Genomic DNA, 12,222 nt, shown 5'->3' with positions numbered 1-12,222 from the left:
AGCTCTTTTCACTAGTGCACACCCTGTAAAGGGGCACATCTGTCCTCGTGACTTCCAGGCTCTACCTTTGGTGCCGCCCTGAGCCTTCAATGCTCCCTTTAGCCCTTAAGCCCTAAGTGGATACATTCCCTTAAGGCTCTAGCCTCAGCCCCCGCCAGCCCTCTTCATGCTGCACCCCTTACCTATCCTATGCACCTTCCCCAACTTCAGTTACGTGGAGGTGGATGAGTGCCCGTCTTCGCTTCTTTCCTGTCCTGAATCTCTTCTGCATCCTGGACACTCCTATCTGCCTGCCGTTCTGTCTCCCCACAACACTGAGGCTGAACCTATCCCCTTGTTCTCAAGATGCTCCCGCACACGGCCCCAGTTCCGTACACGGGTCCCCCATGCTCCCGGTCCCGTGGTGATAAACTTTATAGTTACCCTCACCCTCTCCCTCCTCCTCCTCCTCCCCCGCATCCATTGAGTTATCAAGCCATATTGAATCCACCTCGACAAGGATCCAAATCTGCTTCTGATTCATTTCCAGGCACCTTTACCAACACAATAGCCTCTCTGCCTCCCCCAGTTCCTTGTGCACACGGATACCAGCAGATCCCTCCCGGGCACAAGTGAACCGTACTGGGTTGCCTGTGACCCCGTTAGTACTTGCCTTGCTGAATGACAGCTATGAGGGAAAATGTCCTACCTCCTTGAAAGCAGAAAACGTCTTCCATATTACATGGTAGAGTCTCCTGTTTGTTGAATCGGTAGGTTGTTACCTCTTCTCAGGGGAATTCAATATCATTTTTTATCCTACTTGATAAGGTGGAAACCCCCTCACCGACGCATGTAAGGCCTTACATAACCTGATCTGAGCAGGAGGTCTTCTTGTCCCACATCTTCTTCTAGAAACAGCATCCTTTCTTCCCTTGGAGAACTGTCCCTCTCCTGTTTTGGTGGGTTGCCCATCAGTGGTCAACATCCTTACTTCAAGGGAGACCAAGTGACCCAGGGTGACTCACCAACAGACTACTGTCCCCGTGGACAAAGTCACTGGCTTATGAGTGGAGACATAACCCCACCGGGAAGAACGGGGGTTCTTTCTCCGGGGTTCATCTCATCAGCAGGTAAAGGAGGTACTAAGAATCGACTGAGCGTTGCTGCCTGGGGGAAAGGGTCTGTGTGAGGATGAAGCTACTGACACAGGGAAAAGGAGAAATACCAGACACGAGCAGTACTCCGGATCTGCAGCTGGGCAGACTCACAATCACGTTTTAAAGACGCTTGGATCTGGATGCATTTCAGAATCCAGAACCCTTCGGATGAGAAGAGCACAGCAGGGCACACAGAGCAATGCGGTCTCCACACCCTCTACCCGCACCCAGGACAGCACCCTCATCATCAAACTCATCCACGCAGTTCCGCAACCAAACAAAAGAACCGATGTCCCAACTAATGTCAGTTTGGGTCAGGCAGGGGAGGTTTTGCCGTGAAGAAAGTACACGCCAGGTAGGGCCAGTGCGCACAGAGGGTTCAGCCTCTGTGTTCGGAACCGCACGCGAAGGCACGTGGACCTGTTTACACCAACGGAGTCCCCGCTTCCTTATCGGATTGCCTACGAGTTTTACTCAAGCAGTAGGAGTTTGGGTTTCCAACACTTGCACCGAGAACGGTCCCATCCATATCCCTACATTTCCGTTTTATTTCCCGCTATTCCCTACACGTGCTCGCATCTGAATCAAATGTAAAAGGATAGCGTCGGGAAGAGTCTGTAATCTTCTAATAACGTTGTAGGGTGACCGAGAGTGACTACACCTCGCGGGGCGACCACCGAAGAGCGTAGAGAATTGTTGCATCGATATGTTGTACCTCTGAAACTACGAGAACATTGCATGTGAATAACGCTTCGATAAAAAAAAAAAAAAAAAAAACGGTATCTTGGCTCTTTAACGAATCTTGCAATCTCCATATTGTATATGCCTTATAAACCAAGCTGTCCAACCCAGGGATGGGGAACCCTAGCTGGGTGATTTTCTGGTCCATTGCCCCAGCTCTATGCCTCTGTCCATGGCTCTCAGTCTAGCTATCACTGTCCTCTAAAGTGGGGGGGCAGGGGGGATCAGGAGCAACACGGACTCCTTCCGCCCCCACTAGATCTCCACGGGCAAGCACAAGAATCTAGAAATCACAAGTGACTCCACTACAGAAACCTTCGTTAACCATAGCATTCTCTTATTTTCCTTTGAGCAGCCTTTGAATCTCCTTGGAGCCCCTGTAGATCATGCAATGCTTCCCATGCCTTATTTTATTGACGTATTCGTGTTCATCATTAGGCACTTGATTTCACAGCAACCCCGCAAGGTGGCTGGAGCACATATTAGGGTCCTCTCTTTGAAAAATGAGGCAAAGAGGGCCGAGTTGGTTAATGAAAGAAAAAACCCCAGAGTTTCGCTCCAAGCTGCTGACTCCTACTCCTGTTTTCTTTCTGGTCCCATTTTCCTGCAGGGATTAACCCACACTGAAGAGTTTATTGGCATTGATTGCCCTTTCTTGCTACCTTTAGATGTAGAGATCTCATCTGTTGAAACTCGCAAGAATACTGCATGAGTAATTTCACTGTAAATTGCGTGCAATTTAACTTTGATGAAAGTAAAAATTAACAGATACACACATGTGTCCGTACACATGTACATATATGCGCATACATATCTTCTAGCATGCATGAAGGTCTGTAAGCATTTGTTTTTCCCCATCCAGGAAGCCAAAGCCTTCCCTGTCATTGAATCCAAACTGAGTTCGCCAAGTGATAAAGTCCCAAGGCACAGCACTGCCTGGAGACACTTCGGCCTTGGGGAAAACGCAGACGCTGTTTCACTTAACTGGAACGGACAACACAAATACCCCTCCCTGCCCCGGGGATGTTTCTGGGTCAGGACTCCCTCCCTTCACCAAGGAGTCAGACATCGCTGGCCATTTTCCCAGCACTCTACCCTGCTTCTCTGGCTGACCTTTAAGGTTAGGACCTCTGGATATAAGCTCATGAGAGACAGCGATAAGGCAAATTCAGCTGCCTTCGGGTGCACAAAAATGCAGTTTTTCATTTCAAACAGACCCCGAAAATCCCAACGGCCACATACAAGCCATTCCTTGCCCATGAGGTTAATGCAACAGGTCCACCGTGATCAGGCCAAGCTCTCTGAATCGCTTTTTCCAGTAAAGGTTCTCCTGCTCATGAGAACGCAGCATGTGAGAGTCGCTAGCAGAGGTCAGGGCCGAGGTTCTTGGGCGTGAAGAGCTGCCCTGTGCGAGGCCAGGTGGACTCCCACACCAACTTATTTTGCTGTTTACAACATGCCTAAAAATGCAACTAGGGGAGCACAGTCCCATTCAACCCAGCAGTATTTGCAATGCCATCCACTCGCACCCAGAACCCACTCTCCACCGCTCATCACCATTTCGATCACCCCACATTGCCTGAAGATCAGAACTAATCAGCAGCGGGGTGGGGCGGGGGGAGACCTTTGGCAGATCTCTGAACAAAAGTTCCTCGTGCCAAAGATCTCTGGGAAATGCGGCTTCTAACTCTCTTCGTGCAAACTGCATTCAGAATTAAAACACGAATTCAGATGCGATCCAACATAATGTACCAAGGTAAGAGGCTTTACAAAATAATCGGTCTTCAGATATTTTCCCTCCCCGTCTTCCATCTCTCCGGCAGGCTTATCCTGTAATATTTAATGGGCTACAACCAGGATCGACCAGGGAGGAAGGCATTGCCACGGGAAATCAGCCAGAATTGTTTAGAGCCCAACAGCAACTATTTTTAAGGTGTTTTACATGGTTCGTTGAAATGGAAAACCATTTTCCCTGTCTACAAAGCTCGGATTTAGCTCTTTTTTACTCGGCCGTTAAAAATGTATTTTCCTGATCTTCACATCTTGTATCTCCCATTTTCAAAATGTCTTCCTTTCTCCCTATCCAAATAAAAGTTTGAATCTCACTTATTTCAGAGTCAGACCCAACCAACCTTTCGCTGCAAGCCTAACTATGTGCTGAGCAATGCACAGTCAACTCAGCCTATTATCTAGAGATTTATCATTTTACAGATGAAGGAACAGGGGCTCCATTAAGTTCACCGACTTTCCTGCTTTCAAAGACCTTGTAAGTGACATCTGGAGTTTCCAATATATATATATACACATACATATATATATATATATATATATATATATACACATATACATTATATACACATACATATATATGTATAATATGTGTGTATATATATATACACACATATTATATATAATATGTGTGTATATATATATTATATATGTATAATATGTGTGTATATATATATTATATATGTATAATATGTGTGTATAATATGTATAATATATGTATAATATGTGTGTATATAATGTATATGTGTATATATATATACACATACATATATATGTATATATGTATGTGTGTGTTTATATATATATATATATATATATATATATATATATATATACTGTTTTCAGTGAGAACTCCAGGTAGAATATTTCCCCGGTATTGCTTGCATCTGGCTTTACCCTTCCGGAATCTGGCTCAAGATAAGTGACATGGTTTGAGGAGCGCTTCCTGTTACTGGTAATCTCGGCTTGGGATCAAGGATTATATGCAATTCGCAGAAGGATAAATACAGCTCTCGCACGCTGCCAACAGCCTTCACCGGGGACCTTCTCCCTGAGTTCAGATAACCAGAAATTAATCTCCCTGGTTTGCAGGGTTAGTCCAAACAAAGGTTCACGATTAACGTGATGCCGCGTCTTGATTCCTTGCTGTCACTGCTACCCTCTCACCACTAACTACACTGTTAGTTCCATCGGTCACGTTGCCCGATTCAGAGGCCGGACCAAGGCCTCCTTGCCACAGGTGTGAGGCCAACAGTCAGGGGACACCTGATCCTGGGAGAGGCTTTCAGGGGGAAGACAGGGCGTTCTACGGCCGACACGAATACCAAGCAAAACAGGACATACGCCAACATGACAACATCTGCTACTGCTAATTATAAGGCATCATTGCAGCTTTTCAAGGCATGACCATTCACAAACACTAACATGAGGTGGAAAACCTACCGAAACACAATGCTATCTCTATAACCAAAAGCAAGAAAAGCCTCATTATTCTTCCCTTCCGGGAAGCCAAGCATGTCCTCGTTGCCTGTTTGCTTGCTTGCTCTTGCGTTAACTCTAAACATCCTATTTTTCATGAGCACAAGAGGCACACCTATTCTTTTCCGCAGAAATCCCCAGGCCGGAAATTTTACCTCGGGTGACTTCCAAGCGCTAAGATGCGGTATAAAACATTACGCTGGAGTTGCGAGTCGTCACGATGGCACCTCGACGGTGGTGAAGATTCACCACCTAAAATAGCTGCCTAAAATATTATACCAAAGATGTCAGAGAGACCACCGAGATATTAAATGACTTCGGAAACAATAATAGGCCTCGGTTCCAATTTGTGACCCATGAGGTGGGACCCCAAACCCAACTGGGGTAAAAAACATGAGAACATTCCAGAGACATTTGCAAATTAGTTACTGCTCAGTGGAACCACAACTGGTTTATTTAGGGAAAGAAAGAATAACAAAAGGATGGCTAACGTGTTAAAAGGTCAGAGCAGTAAAGGGTGAATAAGAAATACGTTTGGCCCTTTACAGTGCAATGATATTGTCTGTGTAACTCAATTTAGCGCCCCCAACACTTAGCATAGGGTTACCCCCCTTTGATCTGCAGAGGGAACCCTTTACACAGTGAGACCAGCTGACCTTTTTACACCGGTTATGGCATCAGTTCAAGGGGTCCCCTGTAACCTTTCAAAGCACTTAATGTCTTCACAGGCATTGTAAAAACCACAATAAATTGTGTTGGGTGTCATGTGTATTTCTAGTTTTCTGCATATTTTACAAATGAAAAGCCACAGATCTCCCTTAAAAAGCCCTCTGTAAACACAATCCTGTGAAGTTACAGGACACAGCAATGCTTGTTCAAAGGGGGTTCCTTCGGTGACAAAAATCCCCTCCCTTCCTCTGCCAGGCTCTGCAATATCTAAGTTCTGTTTAATGAGTTCATTAAGAAACAGGTATTTCTGGGGTGCCTGGGTGGCTCAGTGGGTTAAGCGTCCGATTTCAGCTCAGGTCACGATCTCATAGTTCGCGGGTTCGAGCCCGGTGGCGGGCTTTGGGCTGACAGCTCAGAGCCCGGAACCTGCTTCGGATTCTGTGTCTTCCTCTCCCTCTGCCCCTCCCCCACTCATGCTCTCTCCCTCTCCCTCTCAAAAGTAAAAATTTAAAAAATATATATTTTTTTAAATAAACATTAAAAAAAAAAAGAAACAGGTATTTTTCTTCCCTTACAAGTCATGAAGCTTCTCAGAGTCAAGAAGTCCAGGTCTGTTTGAACTAAGTATCTGTGAGTTAATACTAAAGGTTTGCTTCCAGTCTACTCAGCCACTAAATCAGAATTCAGGGGATTGGGGGTGTTACTTTGTTCCTCCCATGGGGAGGGATACCCTACCAGGCGGAATTCATGCAGGGTAGGCCTGGGCCAGACAGTCCTAGGTCTGAATCACAGTTTTGCCACCGTCTAGCTCGGGGATCCTGTGCGCATCAACTTCTCCAGAGTCCTGGTTTTCCAATTTGCTGAATGTGGAGGCGTATCCACCCAAAACGACCGTTTTGCAGATTACCAAAGAAGTCTATATTCAAGACCTTATTTTCTAAGTAGGTATCCTATGGAGGAGATGCTCCGTGTTAGAGAACCTGAGAGATGCATTTCTGGAAAGAATGGTAACAAGGCTACTTTCGTTGACAAGCGTTCCCAGTTACATTCCAGGGTCACATGCAGCACCCAACTTGAAGCTCATGGAAAAAGAGGAGACTGTGTTCTTCCAATGAAACAAGAAGCTAGTAGACTCCTAACAAGCCATTAGAATGGAATTCTCCTGAAGATGACAGGCGCTGGGGCAACAAAGTCTGGCTGGCTTCCCTTCCTTCCTTCCGGGGGGCGGGGGGTGGGGGGGGCTGTTGGATACGTATGGTGGTGTTGGGGGGGGGGGTGGGGGACGGGGGCGCACGCGTATGCGCAGGGGGGCGTGGGGGGGGGGAGACTCAGACCTTGCCCCTTGCCCTGGTTTCAGTCCTCCACAGGACTGACTTCCCTGGAACGCGTCTTCCCTCTGGACCCACAGAGCCCAAGACCTCACGCTCCTGCTCCCCTGAACCCCCCCCCGCCCCCCCACCCAGCGCTCCCTATCTCCTTCCAGATGCGGTGATCGCAGAGCTGCCTCTTCAGTCAGTGCCGCATCGCCCAGGCAGCTGAGGGTCCCTGCGCCCCAGGGCTCCCGTTCCTGGACGAGCAGCACAACATCAGAAACCGTCTGTGCTGCTCTCTTGGCCCCGCTGCGCCAGCCTCCTGCCAGCCTCCTTTCCCCTCGCGCTGGCAGGACACGTGCGTCCGGAGCAGTCCCAAAAGCCGGTCTACAGCAAAGGTGACCCATCACCCTCGCCTCCCACCCCCAGCAGGGTCTCTGGCCAGAGCCCCCTTCTCCAGCCAGGCCTAGAGAAGTGAGTGAATGGGGTGTGAGTACTGGGGTGGGGCGGGCGGGGTGGGGGGCGGAGAATGATCGGGTCACTTTCTGGAACCCGCGTACACTGCCCTCTCCACTCCATTTCTAGCAGGAATGAGAGCGAGGAAGCCAAGACCGGTTAGCTCGGAGGTGCCTCCAAATCTGTTGCGCTTCCAATCATCCGCATAACACCATTCAATTCATTGTTCCCCAGCCGGGCAGCTCTGCCCTAAGCCCGGGAGCGGCACCCCATGAGAACCCCGCGCCCGTCTGCCTGTCCAACTCTTCGCCCCACGTCGCCGCCGCACTTCCCTCTCCGCGGGGAGACCTGCAGTTCTCCCAGAGCAGAACCCCGCCGGCGGGTGTCGGAAGTTTCCCACCCCCTTTTCCGACCCCGCTCCGGGAGCCCCCACGCGGATCCCACGAGAGAGGCGAGGAGAGCGAGAGGTCTCTCCCCAGATCTGCGCTCACGCCGGGTCCGGCCCTCTCTTCCCTTCCTCCGCCTCCCTCTTCCTCCTCCCTTCCAGCTCCAGTCCCCGCGCCTCCTACTCCTCCAGCGCCCAGCGGTCCTCTTCCCCCCCCCCCCCCCCCCAAGGGGCAAACTACTTTCTGGGCTAAATTCAGGTCTGAGCAGGAAAGGCTCTCCCTTCCTCGCCTCCTTCTTGCCCTGGCTCTCAGAAACCGCAAGGAGTGTGCTCACTCCCCTCACCCCCCAAAAGAGCTCAATCTACCAGTGCTCCCTGACTTTCCATGTCAAAAGACCCGGTCGGGTCTGAAACCACCACGGGGGTATGCACACTCTGGATTTTTCCAGACACCCTACCTGTCCCTTGTGGCCAGAAGAAGAAGAAGAAGAAGAAGAAGAAGAAGAAGAAGAAGGAACAAAACAAAACCCACAAGTAAACAAAACCAACCCCGGTAACTTTGGGGAGAGAGAGTGTGTGTATGCGTATGAAAGAGAGAGAGAAAATCGCTCAAGAGTTAGGGCAACAGCTGCAAGAGCACATCTGGAAGAGGGGGAAGGGGGGTGACAAGGAGGGGGCAAGAAGCGCGGGGTCGCTGGGGGCTCCCCCGGCCCCGGCAGCTTCAGGGCCAAGGACTGGGCCAGCCCGTCGTTACCTGTCCCATGTTGATGAATCCGTACTTGCTGGCGATGCGGTTGGCCTCCGGGAAGCCGCCGGCGATTTTGACTGCCCAGTGGTTGGTGTAGACGCGCGTCCGGCACACGGGGAGCAGGCAGCCCCCGAGCAGCGCCAGCACGCACAGCAGGTCCAGGCGTCCCGGGCAGCAGCAGCGGCTCCCCCAGCCCATGGCCCCGGCGCCTCGCTGCCTCCCTCGCTCGCTCGCTGACTCCGCGCACGAGCGGCGCGCACAACTAACTTCTCCGGCCTGGGCCGCCCCGGCGCGCAGCCCCCGGCCGCCGCGGCGCGCAGCCCTGGGCGATCCGCAGGAGGCGGCGAGCCCCGGCGGGGAGCAAACGGCGAGCCTGGCGCCGGCTCCTAGACCATCCCTGGGGCTGCGGGGACCTGCGCGCCGTGCCCTCCGGCCCGCGGGGCGATCGGCGGGGGCTCCCCGGCTCCGGCGCAGGAGGCGGCTGAGCGGGGCGGGCGCCCTCCTGCAGTTGGGTCTCGCCGGCTCGGCTCCCGACTCTCCGACTAGCCTTCGCTCCTCCCCGGGCCCCGGAACGCGGCGGAGGCGGCGGTGCAGGCAGCGGCCGGGCGCCCCCTCTGCTGGCCCGGGCTCCGAGCGCTCGCTAGCTCGCTCCCTGCGCTCCCTCCGGCTCCGAGCGGCGCGCGGGGAGTGCGAGTGGCAATGGCAGCAGCGCCTGCTCTGCATAAATGACTCCCGCCGCCCCCCTACCACCCCTCCTCTCCCACAGCCCCCTCCTCCTCTCGCTCCTCCGCCCGCCGGAGAGCGGCCGCGGCCAGGCGCCAACCAGGTCCTAGCGCCGCCGGGTTCTCCGGGCTGTAACCTCTCAGGGTCCAGGGCAGCAAAAGCCAGTCTTTCCAAAGGGCTGGGAGGAGAGCTCCCGGCGTCGCGGCCTGACCCCCTTCTCTCCCTTTCCTCCTCGGATTTGAGTCCGTTCACCGCCCGCCTCGCGGAGGACTGAAGAGATCGACACGGTGGTGAGAGTCCAGAGCCTCGTAGATTCATTCATCCCCGCTCTGAACCTCCTTAAACGACTCACTCGCTCATTTAGGAGGAAGGTCACTTGCGTGTCAACTGCCGAACAAATAACCCGAGATTTTCACTTCGTTAATTCTTCATGCTTTTCGGCAACGGTTTATTTTACACACCGCTGCTGCCGGGAGAAGCCACCACGCAGGACCGCAGGGCGCATCGACTCCTGCAAAAGCCAACCGCTGCGGCTCACGGTGCTGACTTTCGAAATCTGTGCATCTGAGAGGAGGCAACGCCACGGGAGAGTAAAATTCCAGTCCCGGGACTGGGGAGAGATGTTCCTAGGAGTGTTTGGTAGGAAAGTGGATGGAGACGTTCGGGCCAAGGGAATAACTTCATTCATTCGTTCCATTGGGTCTGATGAGCGCCGCTTTCCTCTCCACCAAGGGAAAAGTTTTCCAACTTTTTCAAGCGCGGCCCTGTAACAGGGAGAGACTTCAATATAAAAAGGACCACAGAGGAAGTTCGGGTGAAATGTGTGCCCGAGCCGGCTTCATTACTGTCTCCAGCGCCGTGACTGCAGTGGGCAGGAGTGAGCTTGGATTAACCCCGTTTCTGCTGAACAACCTCCCTGCCTCTTTTGGCCGCACAGGACGACTTCTTGTGAAAAGAAAATATATCGTTTATGGAAACACTCAGTTGGCCTGAAAAGTAGTTCCTTTCCCCCCTAGCTCCCACCCGTCCCTCTTCTCTCTCCTTTCCCACCCCCCATTATCTTTCTTCTTAAACATTGGTTAAATGGACTTGAGGTTAATTAACCCATCACCGTCTCTCGCTTTGGGTAATGATTATTTTATCCGCCTAGGGCTTCACTTTTCTCCCTTCTCCCCTCAGCTGAACCGTATCTGCAAACTCAAGATGCATACATTTATTAAAGTTTGTAAAACTCATAAAGTTACACTCAGAACTCATAAAAGTGTCACTTTATGGCTTTGGGCACATTGTATAAGGCATGCTGTGTTATTTACTCTTGAAAACAAACTTACCGAATAACATGATCCCCTCCCCCCACTGATGAAGAAGTGGAAGGTCAGCAGAACTAAATCATCTGCAGAAGGACGTACATTTTATTCTATTTACTTGACTGATTTGGCACATCTCTCGAGCACCTAGAACTTGCCAGGCATTGTGCTAGATACTGAAGGGGAGGAGGGTGAGGAAATGGGGCGCAGAGGATTGGTGAAATTCAGACTCTGAATAACTCCAGAATAAATGTGGTTTATTATTGTTGCCCTTTGCTGGTGGAAAAGCATAAGCACTAGGCGTGGGCTTTAGAGTTTCAGTGCAGTCTTGTTACTGACCAGTCCCTTTGCTCCCATCAATTCCTCCGTCCCCAGTGCACAGTCCAGAAATCTTACAATCTATTAGATCACCGTTAACTGCCACACGGGCCACCTGCTTCTATCCACAGGACGTTGGCTTATCCTTCCAGAAGCTGATGGGTTTCAGATGGGAGGGGAAGAGGTCCGTCAAAATCCAAATCTCAGTATACATCTGAAGGGTCTTTCCTCCCCTCAGAACTGGGGGCATTAGCTGTCAGACGGTAGGGAGAGCCTGTCTGGGGATGATCCGCGGGAGGGTGGCCACTGTGAGGGCTGCACAAGGTCCTTTATGAGTCAGGTCGGAAGCATGGCCTGTGGTTTTCTCTGGGATTCTGGGGCCATTGTTGTTAAGGACTGCAAAGACAGCACAAAATGCTTCTCTTTGAAAGCCACCTTGCCTCTGGGCTTCAACTTGTGAATGAAATGAAGGGACATCACTGCACCTGGTCTTCTGAGCCTGAAGGTGGTTTCCTAAGAGTGGTGATGCTATCCCCTCGACATGTTTCCTCCACGGTGTCTTTCCCGTTTTCTTTCCAGCTAACACTCTTGTCTTCCACGAGCATGCCCTGCTTGACACAGGCACACAGCATTCACTGCAGCGAACAAGAGAGAGAATTGGAGAATGAGGTAGGAAACGGGCAAACCACTTTTCTGCTGTGTAACCCGATCCCTGGGCCAGCATTTTTAGCTTCCTCAAAGAGTACATTCTTTCGTTTGGATGCATATGTGTTTAGAAGGGAAAACCCTAGCTCTGTTCAAAAAATGAAAAAGACCTGGGACTCCATCCATCTGTCAAATTCAACACACGAATGTGGATGCTTTCATCTTGTCCGTCACATTTGCGGTTCCTTCCAGTTCACTTATCAAGAGCGTGACTCTTGAACTTCACTGATACAGGAGGAACGTCCTCTACCCTTGATGCAAAGGCACATCCTGCTTCCGGCTTTGGGATCTGCCTTCATGAACTCATTAGCCTCCTTGATTAGAGCCAGTTGGCCACCATGAAGCTTCCAGATAAAGATCAGTGGCTGCAGCAAAAAAACATCTTCTTTCACGACCTTAAGTAAGCCCTGTTGGTTCCCACAGTCAGCTCCTGTCAATGCCTCCGTAGCCAAAGGAA

The 12,222-nt window shown here is 51.1% G+C and overlaps 1 protein-coding gene across 3 annotated transcripts in view; it reads right to left on the bottom strand.

Annotated features, from left to right (window-relative positions):
• PCSK5 (proprotein convertase subtilisin/kexin type 5) overlaps window positions 1–9,423 on the bottom strand; it is a 447,663-nt gene extending 438,240 nt beyond the window's left edge. For 2 of the 3 annotated variants that reach the window (XM_042911956.1, XM_042911957.1), the window contains exon 1: window positions 8,719–8,984. In XM_042911956.1, the coding sequence (XP_042767890.1) occupies window positions 8,719–8,910 (192 nt within the window). In that variant the 5' untranslated portion in view covers window positions 8,911–8,984. Of the gene's footprint in view, window positions 1–8,718 lie in introns of all 3 variants that reach the window. The other variant, XM_042911954.1, reaches the window with a different exon arrangement.
• Between the last annotated feature and the right edge of the window lie 2,799 nt (window positions 9,424–12,222).

This window comes from Panthera leo, chromosome D4 (genome assembly GCF_018350215.1).
Source record: "Panthera leo isolate Ple1 chromosome D4, P.leo_Ple1_pat1.1, whole genome shotgun sequence".
NCBI classification, from domain to species: Eukaryota; Metazoa; Chordata; class Mammalia; order Carnivora; family Felidae; genus Panthera; species Panthera leo.
Note: the sequence above shows the minus strand (reverse complement) of the source record. Positions and strands in the feature narration are given on the sequence as shown.